We start from the raw sequence: 20,617 nt of genomic DNA, 5'->3' as shown, positions 1-20,617 counted from the left end.
TATATATATATATATATATTATATATATTACCGCATCACCGTGACATTTAATAAACACAAACATAAGCTACTAATGTCGTTTACTATCCAATTCGTTCTACTTCAGGCATATCACCGAAGGGAAATTAAAACTGGAAATACAAACTGGTAAATATTCAGTATGTGGGGGACTCGAGCACCCGACAGTACGCGTCAACAACATTCAATCGACGTCGCTAACCATTCCGCTGCTGCCGTGGACGCGTACTGCGGGGCGTTCGAGTTCCCCAACCACCGAACTATCTACCATTTGTAATCCCGCTTTGGTGATACTCCCGAGGAAGAGCTAATTGGATATTTATCGATATTTGTGGCCTAACGTTTGTATGTGTGTGAGTGTGTGTAGCGTATACTAATTATATACATATATATATCTATATATATATATATATATATATATCATATATGTATATATATGACATAAATGCACACTTAAAGACACATCCCCCTTTTTAAAGGAACATTTACTGAAAGACATATAAGGCAAAGACGCTAATCCACAACATTAAATCAAAGCTCCCGCCACACCCCGCCCCCCCCCAAAAAAAAAAAAAAAAAAAAAAAAAAATTGCGGAAAAACAATTGCGGAAGTAACGTGACGAAAAGCCTTTGATAGAAAAAAAAATGAAACATAAATAAAGCAACGAAGCGCAAAAGACATCGCAATAAAATAATGCATACGTTTTTAAATCCAGTTCTTCTGCTGCGCCTCCGTCAGGAGTTTCAACAGTCCAGCCGGCCCCCTCCTCCTCCTCCTCCTGCTCCTCCTACCCCTCCCCCTCCTCTCTCCATGGGCACAGCCTCGCCCGGATGGATCTTCCGGATGTGGAGCTTGAGGTTGTCCTTGATGTTGGAGGCGTGGGGGCAGAAGGGGCACTGGAAGGGCTTCACCGCCAGGTGAGTGGCCAGGTGGCGCTTCAGGTGCCAGTGCCGCGTGAAGCTCCGCCCACAGACGGGGCACCGATACTCGCTCGGCCCTCCCCCCGACGAAGTCGACGCAGAAGTCGCCGAAGAAGAGGCCGTCTGGTTCATGGCGGCCTCCAGGGGCGTCATAGGACCTGGCAGGACGACGCCCAAGCTCAAGCCACCGCCCGTCGCCTGCAAGCACAAGACACACGCGTCAGCAGCCCCTCTCTTTCTCTGTCACTTTCTTTCTGTCCACGCCCATCATCATTCTCACCCGCTCATTTCTCATCCCAAAACTGTATCTCAATTCTAGTCACATCTGCTTAAGGCACAGTGCCAAAGGAACATTTGATTCGGCCATTCTATATAATTTTTTATATATATATAAAGTGATTTGATATATTACATATACATCTAACAAAAGGAGCCCATAAAAACGCCAAAATATAGAGAGAAAATACTATATTTCAGAGACTGCTGTCTCTCTCTTCAGGTAGGTGAATGAGAAAAGTTACAGAAAAGGTGGTATTTATACGAAGAGATCCATCCACAGTTGAGCCAATTTAGGTCACATGTTCATCATAAATACAGACGTCGTCTCTAAAGTGGTTCAAGAGTTATATTCATAGCGAGTAAGTTTTTAATCAAATAATCTGTTACTACGGCGATGCAATCTCATTCTCCGCGGAAATGCCACAAGAAACATCATTCGAACAATTTTGTGAAAGAAATTTCTGACAAAAAATATTAATGATACTTATAAAAAAAACAGTGACCTCGATTCTACTATAGTAGATTCACATCAACAGTGCATGTGATGTCTAGGCTAGTCCCTTACGACGCTCCTGATTGGCTGTTGATAATCCAATCACAGGGCTGGAAATTCTCACTCTCTCTCGTGAGTTCACATAGGAAGGATGTATGTTATCCCTCTCCTGAAAGACGTATACCTCAGGAGAGGTGGAACATAGATCCTACCCATGTGAACTCTCAAAAGAGACTGAGAGCCTCCAGCCCTGTGATTGGCATATCAACAGCCAATCAGGAGCGTCGTAAGGGACTAGCCTAGACATCACATGCACGGTTGATGTGGATCTACTATAGCAAAGTCAATAGTCAAAAGATAAACGAAGTCAAGATAAACTTAAACTAACAACATCACAATAACAATAGATGGAAAGTATAAAAAAAAAAAAAAAAAAAAAAAAAAAAAAAAAAAAAAACAGAAAAACAGAAAAAGCAACGACTGGAAATCGCACGAGAAACAGCACAACCAGCCGTCATCATAAAGAAAACCTCTCCCAAAGGATAAAAATATCTGAAATAAATCTGGCTTACCCAAGATGGATTCGAACCCCCGAACATATAGCTTAGACTGAAGTGATTCTTGGACTGGGACTCTCTAACCTAACGTAGCGTGAATTCGAAACTCACCTGAGGAGGTACAGCATCTCTTCATATATATACGTATATATATATATATATATATATATATATATCTATATATATATACTATATATATCATATATATATATATATATATATATATATATATATATATATATATTAATATATATTGTAAAGCTAAAGAGCGAGAAAACTTTCCTCGGAAGTAAAGGATGACCTTCAAAGAAACATCATTCCATAACTACGCTTACTTTATTGTCAAGTGTTTTACAAAGAAATAAATAAAACCCCAATAGATTCGATCTCAATCTGCGATCGCATCCACTTTGAAAATCACAGTCAGCTATCACCCTTTCCCTTTCGGCCCTTTTTCGTCTGGATTCACTGGATTTGCTTACAAATTCGTTGTTTCAATTTCAACTCTCATTACTAACAGTGTCGCACTATAACATTCCTTTGGACAACTACATGGCGGTACAAAATGAACGAGAATTTTCCCGTCAAACATTCACTAAAATGTCCAGCACACCTTAGGGATTTGGCGCCATTAGCAATGGGTCCCAGTTCAGAAACTCAGAAACCACCAGAGTAATAAAAGCCATATGAAAAAAAAAATTAACAGCAGAAACTCGATGCCAGATGTAGATCTTAAACTTGGATGTATTATGTCACTGTGCCAAATGCAACTGAAGGCAATTCAATATCAGCACCTTTTCTGGCGTCACTCAGCCATCTCGTCAATAATTTTTTTAAATAGCTGACAATATTGGTGTCAGCATTTGAGTCAGTTCACCATTACCTTTTTTTTTAAGTATTAAAGTTGCGCTACTGTTGGCAGGACTGGAGTTAAAGTGACAACAGTTTTAACACCGTTGTTGTCAGCTACTATGTAGGTTTAATAGCGAGATGTTGAAGGCTGAATGAATGGACAAACTTGCAATAAGAGAAGACCAAAACACATAACAACTTCAGTTATGAAAAATTCCACATAAGGAAATACAGGGAAACGGGGTCAAATAAGTCCTTAACCTTTCAAAAAATAAAGGAAATTGAGGATAATCCACCTCTCAAATTTTATTCATAACTTCAAATGAAATACAACGAACGTAAAAGAACAAACTTATAGGAGACTCAATGCTACTTCGTGAGATTTTGATCCTGTTTTGATGTCAATCACAGTAATATTTGATTCCACTGAAAATAAAATGGTTCAGACAAACCAACTTGGGAATGTAATAAAAATAATAATGACATGAATGTTATTTCCTTGAAGCCCTCTCTATTCTCTAATAATAATAACATGCACCTCCTATAACTCCACACTATTTTTTCATAATAATAATAATAATATAACTAATAAATCTTCAATTCTATACTTAGACTCTGACCATCCTTTTTCATTGTATTAAAGGCTCTTTATCCTTTATTCCACTTCAAAATTTTGCAAATTAACAAATTCAAAATTGTCCCTTAAGAATACCGTAATGACTCGAGATTCATACTGCATTGTCACTTCTTAAAAATGACATGAAACACCACAAAAATAAATAAGAGAATGTCCTCATTTTCTTCACAGGGGAAAAAAATTACTTAAAATTTTTTTTTTCCAGTAACAGTTCTTCAAAGAATGTGGAGAGAGAGAGAGAGAGAGAGAGAGAGAGAGAGAGAGAGAGAGAGAGAGAGAGAGAGAATGGTTTTTGTATATTGCCCCACTTTCCGTTTTCCTACTCTTATTCCTCGTTTCATTTCTCCTTTTTTAAAATATTTTTTCTATCATTTTCCTGGCTCACTTTTCTTCGACATATTTCTAAGTAACGTGCCTTTCCTTCTTCCCATTTATCTTAAGTTTTGAAGGTGTTCCTTTTCTGTTTCTTTCTCTTCACGTTCCAATTAGAAACTTTCGTGCTTTCGTTCACCATTAGTCTGATTATTTCCCCTTTGTCATTCTCTCATTCCAATAACGATTGCTTTTTAGTCTTCATTATAATAACTTATTTTCCATTTTCTCTCCATGATTATTCACTCTGCATATTCTTCCCTTCCTTCATTGTTTTCCTCTTCCAAAATCAATAAATTCTTTCTTAATGTCATCCACCTTTCTCCTCCTCCCTTGTCAAAATCATCTCCTTTTATTGGTCATCCTTCTCATTACTTCCTTCTTCGCTTCGCAAATGATCTGCTCTTCTTCCCTAATTATTTTTTCCTTCGATCTTCTTGTCCTGTTCCTATCATCCTTCTGTCATCCGATCTACCCTCAGTCTAATCATCATTCGCTTATCCTAGTTACTTGCCCTTTTACTCTTCTTGATGTTAACTCCTCTCTTATTGTTTCTTGTTCTAATTATTCAATACTTTCATCTTGTCCCTTCCGTTCCTTGTTTATCATCCTCTACAAGGACAGCGAATCTTATTGTCTCATCTTTCGTCTTTCTCATTTTCTTCCAATATTAACTATTTTTCCCACATCATCTAAATTACTTTCTTCTGCCTTATTCTAAATTGTCCTTCTTACCCATCCTATTTATCGACTCCTTCTCATCTTCTTCCAATATTCTCTTTTTTCCCACATTATCCAGATTCTTGTCGTCTATCTTACTTTAACTTTTCTTTCTTACACATCCTATTTATCGCCCTAATTGTCCTTGACCAAGACGGCCGCGTCCACGGTGAAGGTGAAGGGCTTGTCCGGGTGGATGCTCCTGACGTGGCTCTTGAGGTTGTGCTTGAAGTTGGACCGGTGGCTGCAGTAAGGGCAGCAGAAGGGGCGGGCGTCGGCGTGGGCGTGGAGGTGCCGCCGCAGCTCCCACCCGCTCAGGAAGGACTTGCAGCAGACGCTGCAGATGAAGTTGCTGACGCCGACGGCGGCGCTGCTAGTTCCTCCGACAGGAGTTCCGCTGCTGTTACCGGATCGCTGTTGCTGGTGCTGCGCCTGTTGCTGTTGTTGCTGCTGCTGCTGCTGCTGGTGCTGCAAGCCGAACAGCATCAGCGTTGGAGACGAAGGTCTTCTCTGCAATATATAAAAGGTCCACTCTCAGTGAACAAGACTGCTGATGGAATCTTTACTTTGTTTCTTTTTCTAAAATGATTTAAATCTCATTCATTCCTCACCTTTGCAAGGGTGCTATTTTTTATTTTACTTTTTTTTTAATAACTCAATTTTGGGGAATAAAATTTCCAACTTTCTTCTTTAAATGTCTACCATCTCCTAGACGGGTATTTTTCCAAATTCTGATTTGAAGTTAAGCTTCCATGTATGGAGGGAATGATCAAATTGGTTCGTCTCTGGTCCTACTTATCTTTCCAACGTTCTGTCATCAGAGGATGTCATGTGTAACCGCGCAGTGACTAGCAGTTTCGGGTAATACAACACAATCCAGTTATAACGAGTCTTACAAAGTAGCAAAAATATCATCAAACTCAGGAACCCCTAGACCAATCAAAACCATCACACTGGGAAAATGCCAACTCGAACATCGGTACTCAAACGCTGCACTTATTCAAACCGGTCATTATCATCTTTCAAACTCAACGGTGGAATTTGATATCCTACTCGGAATGATGATCACTTTCCCTCGACCAAGAAAAAAAAGCCTTCACACACCCCACCTGTGTGTGTGTGTGTGTGTGTGTTTATGAAGCTTTAAGAATTCCCCTCCTTCGTTTTCCCAAACTTCTTTGTTAGAAACCTTCCATTCCGTTTCCTTTCCTGGTTTTCTCCGAGTCTGGGCTAGATACGGGTATTGGGTTGGACCTCTCACTGGCCGGCCTTAATTAAAATAAGAACAAACTTTTCCCTGGGAAATTTAACCTTTTTTTTCTGTGCTGGGGACTTGTTCCTATTTTAAAGTCTGCAGTTTCCAACTTATTAATCCTGTAATGCTCAACTTTAAACTTTAACGCCTGGATCTTAACATTCTTAAACATGACCTTTCAAGCTCAGTGAACCTAGGCATTTTATTAACGTGTAATTTCACATTTTAAACCTCGACTTCCAAAGCTTTCAGCCTATCATGTCGAACCTCAAACCTGGCCTCCCAAACTTCCCTAAAACCAGAATCTCAAACTCTTTCAAGCTCTTGAAACCTGACCTTCCATATTCTTCAAAAATTTCAAACCAAAAGCCGTACTTAGCCAATTGTAATAAATGTCAGTGAGAAGTAACAAACAAACAAAAATGAAAGGAATATCAAATAAAACACCCAGTTCCAGCACCAGTATGTGAACCAACTCCACCTGGAAATAACTTGGAAGACAAAATCACAGAGCAAATAAACTTCGAATGCATCGCATTTACACCTCAGACCCGACAAGATAAAGAAAAAACTAATTTTTTAATAAGACCAGTAATTGACAACAGGAATATTTACAACTACAAAAGTAGTTTTAAATATATATAAATACTTTTTTGGACGGATCACCTTAACACTGTGAAGAAAAACAGAAATCTATGTGAAATTACGAAGGAAATCTTGGTACATTTATAGGTTTATTTGTTTGTATGGTGTTTTTACGTTGCATGGAACCAGTGGTTATTCAGCAACGGGAACAACGGCTTTACGTGACTTCCGAACCACGTCGAGAGTGAACTTCTAACACCAGAAATACACATCTCTCACTCCTCAATGGAATGGCCGAGAATCGGACCCGCGACCACCGAGGTGGGACGCAAACACCATACCAATCACGCCACCGAGGCGGTAAATTTACGAGGAAGGGTTTAACTGTTTAGCTGACTAAACTGGAGGTAATAGCTGAATTTGATTATTGTGAAGGAAATAAATGGGAACTTTTTATGTACCGGAAAACAACTCTCTGGAAAATTTTCACAGTAGAACACGTTACAATTACGAAAAGGGAAAACTAAGCAAAATGTTGTTGAAGGAAAAACTGGGTTTAATTATGGAGACAGATAAATCTATTCAAGATTACAGGAAAAGAATAATAATAGACTAAGATACACGAAGTATCATTAAACTGAAAACCATAAACAAACTTTTTTGTCATAAAATTTATGTCAATTTTTTTTAAAGAAACCCCTCTTGGCAAGCGTATCCCAATACTTTGTCAATATTCCGTTAAAAAAATCATTTAAAAAATATATTTTTGGGGGGAAACTGGCACAAGAAACAAAATCTCCGGATAATGAGTTTTATTGAGAAAGAATCACAGGTGGCGCTCAATTAAAAGTAGACCTGACGATGCACAAGGACTACTACATTCCTTTATCATTCACCCTTACGTTTCCTTCTCTTGTTTATTTACCAATCCTTATAATAAGTTTGTGCATTCCTTCAGCAATACGCCAGAGCGTTATTGTTTTAAACCTTTTTATACCAAGTCTATAACAATTCAGTAGTGTCATAACAAAGGCTTTTTTGATTTGATCTGGTTTCCAATATTTCAATTTGACTGCATAGTTTACTAGGATAGTAGATTCTAATCTACCGTGCATTTAACGTCTAGGCCAGTCCCTTACGACGCTCCTGAGTGGCTTCTGATAAGCAATGACAGGGCTGGAAACTCTCAGTCTCTCTCGAGAGTTCACATAGGCAGGATGCCATGTTCCACCTCTCCTGAAAGACGTATCCCTCAGGAGTGGTGGAACATAGATCCTACTCATGTGAACTCTCGAGAGAGACAGAGTTTCCAGCTCTGTGACTGGCTTATCAACAGCCAATCAGGAGCGTCGTAAGGGACCGGCCTAGACATCAAATGCACGGTTGATGTGAATCTACTATAGCACTAAGACTTTCATCATCTTAATTCAAACGTCCTTTCACTCCATTTTACACATATAACAAGTATCGCAACAACAATGCCTCAACAACCACTGACTCTTCATTATTAAGCACAACTACCCGTTCGTAGCGCCAAAACTTCTATAACTTGATTATGTCTGGAAACTCTTCCTTCACTTCAGTTAAGATTACTATCGAGCCAGAGAGCCAGAGTTACGGAGCATATCACCTTCGTTAACATGACTATTATTACTCTGAAGATCAAAGCTTCATCTGAGTAACTATTATTACTCGGACTTTTAAACAATAGTACGTTCTATACCAGCAAAAGTTGACGACGCGGAGATCGTGTCTAGAAAATACATGCTGCCTCCTATGAGGTAAGTATAACCTTACAAAAGCTGTAGTTATCGCCATCATCAAAAATGCTATATAGGACAGACCACCACTGGGCGGAGGCTGAAAGCTTCATGGGTAGCAGCTCGTACAGAAAAATCGATCTTCCAATCATACTCCGGTCATGAATCTTAATTAACATTCTATGGTCACAGGTTTTCAAAACGTATATTTTACTTGTCATGGCTCACGTGTCTGCTTCATAGAACAGTGCAAGTCTTATGTACCCAGTGCAAGTCTTTGCTTGCTCTCTCTCTCTCTCTCTCTCTCTCTCTCTCTCTCTCTCTCTCTCTCTCTCTCTCTCTCTCTCTCTCTCTCTCTGCTAAGGGGAATTTTGATTTACTAGTCGTCTAGCTATCTCTCTCCATTTCGCCCCTGCTACATCTACTCTTTCTTACTGATCTCTCAACTCCTGCTTCAGAGTCCAGAATTTTATACAGTCAAATTATATGGAAACAATTAGTAACAATAAATCCCAGACCCACCACAAGAACAATATGGCGTGCTGTGCTATCAAAGAATTTGAATTCTCTTAAATATCATATTAATTCATAAGAGTAATAAACTGTATATATGCCATGGAAAAAACATTGCAAAACACATGAAACATCATGAAAACTTTTTATGACGTAGTCACATTTTTAAATAGGGAGAGACCCTTCACCTGTACTTCAACAAAGTATAATAATACTAAATACTTGACTCGTGCAACCTTCAATCCTTGCATCCTTCAGGCCAGGGCATGATACAAACATTGGTTTTATGCCCTACCGGCCTCTATTCCAAATTGACAAAAATAATCCCTTCAAGCACTATGACCACCAAAGGTTTCCATATCAGATGCGTCTCAGCTTCTCGAATGTTCCCAGCAGAGCTGAGTAGTGGGTCTCTAGGTGAAGAAAAACGGCCGCCATAAACACTGACCGCCTTTGACCGAAAACTTCCAACTCAGACGAGATTGAGTTTACTGAGATGTTCCCACTGATTGAGGTGGACCGTCCTGAGGTGCCTCGTGAGGTGATGCTTGACGTTCATCCTCTTGAAGCAGAGCGGGCACTGGAAAGGCCTCTCGCCCGTGTGGATGATGCGGTGCCTCTCCACCAGCTGCCTCCGGTTGCGGCCGTAGAAGAGCTTTCCGCAATCGGGGCACTGCAGGGCGGGCACCGAATCGCCGCCGCCGCTTCCGCCGCAGCCAGGTCCTTGGAATGGATCTATCGAGGGAAGTGTCGCAGCCTCTCCCGCTCCTGACATCAACCCAGCCCCCATGACACTGTCCGCAGCCCCCCCAGGCCCAACCAAGGAGGAGGGGTTCAGGGGCCCGTCTGTCTCCTCCAGGACCCCAACACTACCACCCACCACCTGCGGAAAACAGAAGGTGGTTTTCAGAAGGGATCGTTCTTTTGCATAGCTCTGTGTGTGTGTGTGTGTGTAGAGTAAGGGACAGTGATAACAGAAGCTACACACACGCACAAACACACATACCGTGTACCCACAAATGACCAAGCGCTCAAAACACAAATTACTTACATAGCCTAAATATCCATACAAACACATCTATGATGTGCACACACACTGCAAAAAAGTAGATCAGCGAACCTAGTCCTATTAATAACTTTGTAGACCCTATACAAGAGAAACAGAGAAACAGCAGTACACGGAGAATGAATGCAACTGGTTATAATGACCAGGAAACGCATTTGTAGCAAACGTATCCCCCCTCCCGAATTCTTAGCTTCGTGCTTTCATCACCTTTTTGGATACATTATCTAATCTGTGACCTTATTACCTCCAGGATGAAATGCACAATATGAAGAAAATTCACGACTGGAATTCCTGACATTAGGCCGAGATCCACCAGATTTCAATTAGAAAGCACCAAACTATTTGGTAACCAACGTGTATATGCACAATGATACATCCCTTGAAATAAGTGTTGTAACAAGGCGTGATCCGACCTCCGGCTTACTTGGGGCGTGTGCTAAAATCTAAGGTCACATAGAACCTTGTTTTACCAACGAAAATTAAAATAGTAAATACGTTATATTTCATTAGAAATCATTTTTCTGTATATTGTTTAACATGCACATCATTTATTTTTCACATTGTCATTCTAATAAATATACCATAATTATCCTATCCTAAAATTCCTGTATCTTCAATTCAATGTGAAACACTTTTTTCAGAACATTTTAGACTTTCCTATCCCCCCAACAAGAACAACAACAACAACAGCAAAGTAGTATGTAAGCTTACTCCCCGAGTAAGCGAAATATCTAAGAAGCCAGCTACACAGGCTACACAGAGAAATAATGACATGAATACAACGCTTATGGGGAACCAAGTGAAACATGAGAATATCGTATTCATTCCTTTATTCTACAAAGGATACAAGTCAAAACCAAATGCTATCACTGTTTTTCCCACAATTGAGTGGACATTTTCCACACATACTGATTGTACTCGTGCTGGGTCAGGTTATGTACAACTTACCAAAGATAAAACACAACACTGGAGCTTCCACACAACAGAACAGTTCCCTGTATTTTCAACAACCCAAAATGAAATTACGGTAAACGTCAACCACAAGACCTTAATATGATTATAACAATAAATATTCCACTGCTAATTACACTTGAAGTTTTACATACAGTTCCCTATTTTATTTCCGATATCGGCAAATTTTTCCTCACTTATAATTTCACTGCTTACGACAAATTCTCAGTTCTTTCTCAAAGGATAACAGGAAATAATGCACTATTCTTCAAGAACAAGGAATATCTTGATAAAGATCTGATACTCGCAAACAGTCAATGATCGTCTTCACCCAGTCAATATTCCTTGACAGATTACGTTAGCAACACAACCCAGCAGTTGGTCAAACAAGCAAACACTTTTCACAGGTTATCTTGCAAGCAACACATCCTCACAGAGTTCGGTAACCGCTGCTTCCTGCCATCCTGAAACTAGCACTGTATCCTTAACAATCAAACACTGGAATGGATCATACGGTTAATTCCCTTATATTATTATACAAAAACATGGCATTTAAAACACAAGTTAAAAACCAATGGAGTTGAATATACATGTATCTGAACTGTGAACAGAAACCAAACAAATTTTTTCCACTGCATAAATCGAAACATTTTAATTCACTCTAAAACTTAAACGTACCCAAAAGTATAACAGCAACATAAATGTAAATCATAAATAATTATATTCTGATAACGTTCACAATAGCTGAACAAATAAACATATAATCAATCTCATGTGGAAATAACATTGTTATTCCAACATATTACAAAGAGTGTCACCTAAATCCCACAACATTTATACAAAAGAAAAATGCAGTAGCAAGACAAAAAAATAAAAGTATTCAAGTGATATATGGAATGGAATTCGACGGAAAGATAAAAAAATAAATAAAATACTACCTTTCAACTGACCAACTGAGCAAGACGTTAGCCTTTCGGAATGGCTAGTTTTAATTACATTTACCTTCTGCTTCAAACTAATCTAAAACCTTTTCTTTTGCCAAGCTTTTTAATTATTTAAATGACTTTACCAAAGGTCTGGAATGTATTGATCACCTACGTAATCAAAACCAATAATAATGTGTCGTTCATTTTGCTACACATCACTTCAATATGTTAAATACATACTCAAATTTTAAATTTACATTGAATAATAAAATATACTTTCAAATTGGATTCTTTCCAGATGTGCGATCATTCTGTAATTAGGGACATATTTGTCCAAAAATCGCTCTCTCGTTGTATCGTGATCTACTGAGTACAAATATGCAGACAAAACATCCATTCCTCTTTTGGGTAATGTACTTAATCAAAATCATAAAAATTGAATTTCACTGGCGTGTGTTTCGTCAAACACTCGACAAATTTTAACCTTGCTTCACTGAGACGGTCTGTCAACTAAAACCACCTTGTCCATTTCACTTCTGTGCGTAGCAAGAGTAAACTTAAAACCATTCATCTTCTTTTCCTTGTGGTAAGATTTACCAGAACAGACAAACACAAAGCACTCATTCCTAAATCCCGAGTGGTGGCATTTGTCAAAACGTCTAGAAAGCAACTCTCGTCACTGCAGAGTATTCTGAGGGTGGAAGAGACCAGAATGCCTCAGATGCAAGTGGGTCTTCAGGTTCCACTTGTATTTGGCCCTGTAGGGGCAAAAGTAGCACTGGAATGGCCGCTCTCCAGTATGGATACGCATGTGCCGTTCCAACTTGGACTTCTTGGCCTGGTCCTTGCCCTCGAACCTGCGTCCGCACACGGGACACACCAGGACCCTCCTCCGCTGCTGGGGATGGGGGGCCTGTGGACGACAAAAGACAAACGCTCTTCACTGCCACACTTTCAGGGAAGAAATTCTCTTCAAAACAGATAAAAACATCAATAAAATTATCAAGGATAGAGAAACATGGTGTATTACGTGTGTTCCTAAGACAACATTTTTGGAAGATGAATCTGCAACTCGTTATCACCATGCTTACTTCGTAAGCTTCAGAATTGAAAAACTGCCTTCGATATCAAATAAAATATTTAACTCATGGTGGTCGGGGAAGAAAGTGAACTCCTATTTCGAATTCTGGGAAAGAAGAAAATGCTTTGCTCACTGACAGACGCAACCTAAGTTCTAGCAACAAATTCGGTGAAACTTCCTTTTTTATTATTTATTTATTTTGTAGGAAGCAAACGTGTTGGCAATTCGGAGTGACAATGCAGTAAAGAGGAAAGGGAAAGCAAAAATTAAAATTAAATGACTTTGTTCTGGTCTCAAAGGACAGTTATTCACGTTACTGCTGGATGCGTTACAACACTTTCAGATCTCGATTGGGGGGAAACCAAGTTACCGGCAAATTCTCTAGATATTATTGCAAGTTATGTGCATTACCTACCGACGAAAGGTAATGAGTGTGCTTTATACATTCAAAACACTTCAGACACCAAAGAAATGGGTGCAGTTGTCATCACAGTTACTTTCTCTGAGTGAAAGGATGGAACGAACATTGGTCCGCAACATCAAATTGAGTGTTTCTAGAGATCTAAATTTGTTACCCCTACACAAATACAAACCGTCGTCGGGTTTGTATGTTAGGAAAAATAAAAATTACTTCAAAATTTTTGTCATTTTTTGTTGTTAAACAAAGTTGGCCATACGTCAGTCAAGATTTGCAATTGCTACAGCAGGCGTCCAGAGGAACCTTTATTTTCACCGAAGAGACTAGCGACGTTTACAGGCCTCATTTCATCCCGCATGATACAAATAGATTGTCTTGTTACATACACACGTAACAAATTTCAACACGTAGCACTACTACAACTACTTTATATATTCAAACTGGTGGATTATTTCAGGTGCTCACAAACTGGAAATTTAAACAAATAAATACTTGCAACGAATTCCATTACAGTCCAAATATTTCATTTTTCATTTGATTTTTTCCCTGCCATGTTCTTTCTACATGCTGTTGGTCTTGGACCAAATGAATTTCAACGAAGGCAACAACCATCAGGTCTAACTCCAGAGACACCATCAGGAATCAGTGATCAAATTCAAAGATCCTTGCCTCCGTCTTCCGCATAGATGAGCAGATACATCGATATGGAAATGGAAAAATATTTGGTGAATCCCGGTAAAACTGTTTCCAACCCAACCCCATGAAAGACGGGCGAAATCACATCAACAACAGGGACCTTCCCTCTGTCAGCACAAAACAAAAACAACTACTACTTTTCCTACTCTCATTCCCACAGGTATTCATAACACAAAGCTTCATTTTTTTCTGGAAAGTACAGATATCTAATACTATTGCTACTTGTTTTATCTAATTGGACAAAAAGCTACTCAATACCATCAGATTTTGGGAGGGATGACAGGAGTATAGCACAAAGTCTCTCGTGAAACTATTCGTTCCCTTATTCTTCTACTAGACATCACTCAAACACACAAACATATCCTTCCCATGCCTAGCCTCTATGTGGGTCTTCAGATTGCCCTTCCGGTTCGCCCGGTGAGGGCACAGGGGGCACTGGAAGGGCTTGACCCCCGTGTGGATTTGCATGTGCCGCTCCATGTTCGACTTGCTGTTCCTCCCGTGGAACGTCTTGTTGCAGACTGTACAGGTCAGCTCCTTCCAGGCCTGGCCACCTTCGCCATCTGAGCTGCTTCCGCCTCCTCCCCCTCCTCCTCGAGTTCCTTCTGCTGCCGTCTCCTTGACGTGAGGGCGAGGTGAGGGAGGCACAAGATGATGAGGAGGAGGAGGAGGGGCGTGAGAGTGGTGGTGTGCTGTCGCGGCGAAGGGGATGGTGGACAAGGGAGGATCTCTCTCTGAAACACAAGAGCAAAAGGTCGCCTTTTAAGCCCTCGTTTTCTTCTGTCGGGTTGGCAGAGGCTCTCCCACTAAAAATTCTCTCTCTCTCTCTCTCTCTCTCTCTCTCTCATTCTCTCTCTTTCTTCCCCTTAGCATGCTTTACATGATCATCAGCAAAGTGTAAGATGTCATCAGTCTTAAATAAAATCCCCAAAATCCTATTCTATATAACTAACCTAATCATCACAACGATATAACCAATAAAAACAGCTTGTTTCCGGTGCGTACTCAACTTTCTTTACTAATGACTTTCGTGTAATGCACTCGCTTATATTGACAAATATACAAAACCACTTTTGCAAATACAACAATGCAATACAACACTATCCCTACTGCATAAAATGCCATTAGATGATGATGATGATGACGTTAAGATGGACATCACACCAAATTATAAAGTTCCCAACTTAAGTTCACCCAGGATCCAGAGAAGTTCTTCTCTGGATCCTGAGTTCCCCTTGATTTAGCCTGTGAAAACAGTCATCAAAAATGCACCCTTGGGTCTATCAATTAAAAGGTGTATGACTAAATCTCTTATAAAAAAAAGTATTGTAAAATTAATAATTCAAATTAATTTAACAGTACCAACTCTTCAATCCGACAATATCAAACAAGACACTGATTGACTGATTTACAGTACATCCAACTACAATGCCAATTATCAAACAAGAACCTGATTAGAATGAGATTTGAAGACATGAAATCAACCCCAATTCTTCAACTCATTCCACTTTAACACAGCTTATAACTGGTACTTATCAGATAACATTTAATTCATTCCATAACCATTAATCTTATTCAGTTCCAGGTCATCATCTGAATCCACTTCATAATCTGCTCCAGAAGGTTTCCAAGGACAAGAGAACATCTTACCCTCTGTGCAACAGAGCAAAATCTATCCTAAAGAGGATACAACATGATTTCAGCTTCAAAATGCTGATAAGAAGAGTTTGGTATAACAGATGACTTCAAGAATTAGGAATATGGAATACTCACAATTTATATCTGGACTCCTGCATTCATATCAGCCAATTCCATCTCATAATTTCCAATTTTACTAAGCATTTTGTGAGAAGACTGAGACAGGCATGATTATGAAAGTCGCGCTAAGTCATTAAAAAAAATCATGTTAATGCAACTCACGTCATCAATGGCGACAAACCCACTCTTACAAAAATGAGGATTAAATGATTCACGTAAAACAAAACAAGACACGAGAATTCGACAGTCAAGAAGACGCTGAAATGAAGAACAGATGGAACATAGTTGACCTTTAAACCTATGATTTTTATACAGAACCCAATTTAATATACATACTACAGTCTAATGTCCAAAAATTAAATACAGTGGAAACCGTGAACCGTGCTTATCATAGACTTCAAGAGTCTGACCTGATAAGCAGCCAAATCTTGCAAGTAGGAAGAATGCTTTGAGCGCTCAAGACATTCACAGACAACATGCACAGCCTAAACAATAAATGTAATTCCACAGTTTCTAGCCAATGCTAACCTGGACTTTAAACATCAGCCAATCTAGAGGAGATTTATCGGTAAAACACATCACTTCTGAAAACGTTGCCCAGCAGAAAGCCATCACGATAATGTAGCTAATAAGTAATAACTTCTAATAAGTTGGGAGCTACTATATCTTTTCAAGTAGGGGTCAAAGGGATGGCAAACTTAATGGCCTCATCCACCCCAGGCCTTAGAGAAACAAAGATGAACAGAAAGCAAAATGGCCAGGTTTCAGTAGCCTCTCTCAAAGGACACAAGATTACAGGAACCAGAGAATGATTTTCCAAGTTTGTTAAAAGGAATCACTTAGCAAAACAGTAGCAATCTCCTAAATACTACAGTTTTACATCTCTGTAGTTTACTTTTCTTAACAATACAATGAACATGGGATGTGAAGTCATTTAAATGTCAGTGTGGTTTAGGAAGACTAAAAAGTCTCTCTACAATAGAAGATCAACATAGAGTACAAAGTGTCTTTCATCAATATATACTTGATGTAGTCCAAAAGTAATAAATGTGGGGTATTCCATAAGTAAAAGTATATTCTTATAACATGTTTTTTTATTTAAAAATTTTAAGATACAAACTTTGAAAATTCACACAATATGTGGCAGTGTGTTAAGATTTATTATCAACAATTCACAAAACAATACTTGACTAAATGAGTTTGCTGCAAAACAAATCAAATTCAAAATGAAAACCAAATTATCCAGAAAACATTAAAATTTTACTGATGTACATATTGTGATTCGTAAGTCCTCGTATTATGTTGGCTTAAAGAAAAAAGTATAAACCATAAAATTGGTCAACTTCAGTTTGCATGGCATACTATGAAAATATTTTAAATAGTTATTATTTTAAATAAACTTTGCCTGCTGAACCTGCATTTATTTCCACAGTAAACTTTGCCATTTATAATGAAAAAATGCAGTACATACCCAACTTGGACTTGCATACCCAGCACTGTTTTTATGTCTGGTTTTCCCTTAATGAGATTACATGTGAAATGTGTTCTCTCGATTCTTCTGTCTTGAGCTCTTCTTGCCTGAACTCTAGGTCTTCATCTATAGCCTTCCATGATTATTGAGCAACCAATAGCAATAAGTCAAATGTTCATTAATAAATCATATTCAACTAATGATCAGCCACAGACTATATTCAGTTAATGCATCTCCATTTTCAATTGTCTAATTTAATTTTGATCAACACAAGATGGTGGCATATTACCACACCAATGCTGATGTTCGTCAAGAGAATCTCATGCAGGAGAATCAAATTAAAGTATATAACTGAATGGCACAACAACAGGTCTAAATAACAATTTGTTGTAATAGCTTACCTGGGATGTTTGACAGGCCTTAGTTAAGAAAATTAATTAACAAACAGGTAGACCCCATAAATCAAGCAGTTACACACAATAGGTACTACATATGTTTTTATGCCAAAACAAATTGTACTAAGTATAATGTTTTAATGCCAAAAAAAAATCTTTAGAGGGAATATACAAGTTGGAGGTTTTCATGTATCAACCAACCTGTAAGGTTTCCTACGTATAAAATTCTTGAAAAGCAAAATACTGTCAAAAGGACTGTTTTGGATGTCGACATCAAAACTGCAAAATAACAGAAAACCAAGCTAGCATAGATTGCACACTAGTAACAAGTCCAACAGTGTGTCACAAGCAACTCCAGTCCAGTACAGTGATGCCACAATGCCCCTCAAATAAGAATTCTCCCGTGATATAGTCTACATAGTAATTTTCATGGTATCTCTTCTCATATTTAAGGTTATTATCAGTTAGGTGTCATGTTCATAAAGCACTCCACTACATACTGTCATCCCCTCTTACTTGCAGTGCCATAATACCCATTGTTTTGTATATTTATTGGTACTGTGTATACATATGCTTCTTTGGGAAACTTTGGAGAGACTAGGTATTAACTGTTCCTAAAAATGCAGCAAGCATGGGATGGTACGTCAGGTGCTTCCACATGACAGTACTATTTAAAAGTTTTCTTTAATTAGGTTTAACGGAACAACTTATACAGTTTAAAGTATAGCGCAAAACAAAAAGCAATTATCGTGTGTTAAGGATACCTGTATTTCATCATTGCATTAAGTTAATAACATTTTATTAACAATAGTAATTTCCAATGTTCATAAAACATGAAATTTCATCTCGGATTACATTACTAAAAAATATTTCAGTGACATTTCAAATCAATACCAGTGTACAAAAAAACTGATAAAGTATGGGAAAAAATAAGTGTGGAAAAAATAAGAAGGAAAATGTAAGAAACTATCATCCACAAAATATGAAAATAATTCTAACAGTACGTATATACACGAGCAGGTTACATGAATTATCAAGTCATAAATAAAAGTGCCACCATGTGCTTCTGACAATACAACCATTCCAAATACAAAAGAGTTCTTCAACCAACCACAGGAAGGCCATCTACAGTAACTTTTCATTATGACTCCTAATATCAGGAAAATGGATTATATGAATGTTGTAAGGGGTCTTGGAAAGATGGCTTGGTATGATCATTTTTATCCTGGCCATAATGGCCCAACCCTTCTGCTTGTCTGGCTGCAACAAGACTTGGATTTCTATCACTATGCTGTTCATCCGTGACTGAATTCTGCAACGCATCCATGGGATTGGAGAGGGAGCGTTTTTCCACCACGGATATATCCCCACCAAGAACATCTGACATGATCCCATATGCTTCCTCCTGAATACTTGAGCACCCTTCCGGGGAATGTACTTGACTGAAATAGGTTGCTGAAGCTTGAGAGCCATGTCGGGTTTGAATGTGCACCTTCAAGTTGCTTTTACGGTTTGAACGATAAGGACAGAGAGGGCACTGGTAGGGCTTCTCACCAGTGTGAATCACAAAATGCCTATTGAGAAGGTAGTTCCTCTTGGTGCCGTGGAACTGCCGCCCACATACAGGACACTGTGCAGTGGCTCTCCCAGCACTCCCACCATCATCCAGGCCATCAACGGCTGATCCTCCCCTTGTGGTACTCCGTGCTGATGCCTGCAGAGGAGAACATAAATCTTCAGCCTCTGGTCCTTTTCATTTTCATCATTTGATAAGGAAGGAAAATGGCAATGAACATATTCTGTTATTCATTCATTAACCAACAACTATCCCTTCATCACTGAACAGCCCTATACCAATAAACAGAACACACATATATCAAAATTTAATGACTTTGTTTTACACACCACTATTTATTGTTTAATTTCTAACTGACTTTACTAAATATCACCACTACATACTCCAGTTTCTTAACCTTGACCTCATTCCAACTATCACATCTCATTTAAAGAGTAAATTTGTCAACAAGACCTATGTGTCTAAATATGTGACTCAGTGACCAATGTAATCACATAACTTGATGTATCAATTAAGGTTTGTATATAGTATATGAAAGATGTGGAGGAGAGTATTGAATATTCTATTTTTACAAATTTCATTGTAAATGTTATTACAACCAAGTACATATACAACAAGAAATCTCATAATCTTAAACTTTATGTCACAATGAAACACATTGCTGAAAGATCATCACACACTTTGTAAAAATTTTCAAACCAATTGGACCAATAAAACTTCACACCTTATATTCCTAACGAAAAAAATGGTTGAACAGACCACCAAAAATAAAGTATTAACTCTGGAATCCCACCAAATTTTGCAAAAGAAGTGGCTTTGTTGTTACAACACAGCATGGTGGAATAGGGAACAAGGAAGCACCTAAAGATGAAAACAACAACTTTAAGAGCAACACAGCATGGTGGAATAGGGAACGAGGAAGCACCTAAAGATGAAAACAACAACTTTAAGAGCAACACAGCATGGTGGAATAGGGAACAAGGAAGCACCTAAAGATGAAAACAATGACTTTAAGAGCAACACAGCATGGTGGAATAGGGAACAAGGAAGCACCTAAAGATGAAAACAATGACTTTAAGAGCAACAGAGATAATGCAGTGCTTTATTTATACTGTATGGCAAACATCCAAACAGACCCATATGTTATCCATGCAAAATTCCAAAACATTCATGTGTTGATTTTTTACACTACATTGGCAGTTCCTTCAGAACTCAAAATGGCCATGTCAAGCAAATTACTATTTTTGTTTGTTTGTATGGTGTTTTTACGTTGCATGGAACCAGTGGTTATTCAGCAACGGGACCAACGGCTTTACG

The 20,617-nt window shown here is 38.6% G+C and overlaps 1 protein-coding gene across 12 annotated transcripts in view; it reads right to left on the bottom strand.

Annotated features, from left to right (window-relative positions):
• Positions 1–20,617, bottom strand: part of LOC135197193 (longitudinals lacking protein, isoforms A/B/D/L-like) — a 185,139-nt gene that overhangs the window by 23,150 nt on the left and 141,372 nt on the right. Inside the window, exon 5 of one of the 12 annotated variants that reach the window (XM_064224210.1) lies at positions 721–1,137. The exons of 5 other annotated variants lie outside the window; for them this stretch is intronic. In XM_064224210.1, coding sequence (XP_064080280.1) covers positions 763–1,137 — 375 coding nt within the window. In that variant the 3' untranslated portion in view covers positions 721–762. Of the gene's footprint in view, positions 1–720; positions 1,138–3,585; positions 5,360–8,817; positions 9,846–10,843; positions 12,819–12,904; positions 14,835–17,047; positions 19,439–20,617 lie in introns of those variants that run through there. 6 more of the 12 variants (XM_064224209.1, XM_064224206.1, XM_064224230.1 and 3 more) reach the window with 6 other exon arrangements.

This window comes from Macrobrachium nipponense, chromosome 18 (genome assembly GCF_015104395.2).
Source record: "Macrobrachium nipponense isolate FS-2020 chromosome 18, ASM1510439v2, whole genome shotgun sequence".
In the NCBI taxonomy this organism is placed as follows: Eukaryota; Metazoa; Arthropoda; class Malacostraca; order Decapoda; family Palaemonidae; genus Macrobrachium; species Macrobrachium nipponense.
This window is presented reverse-complemented; position numbering and strand designations above follow the sequence as displayed.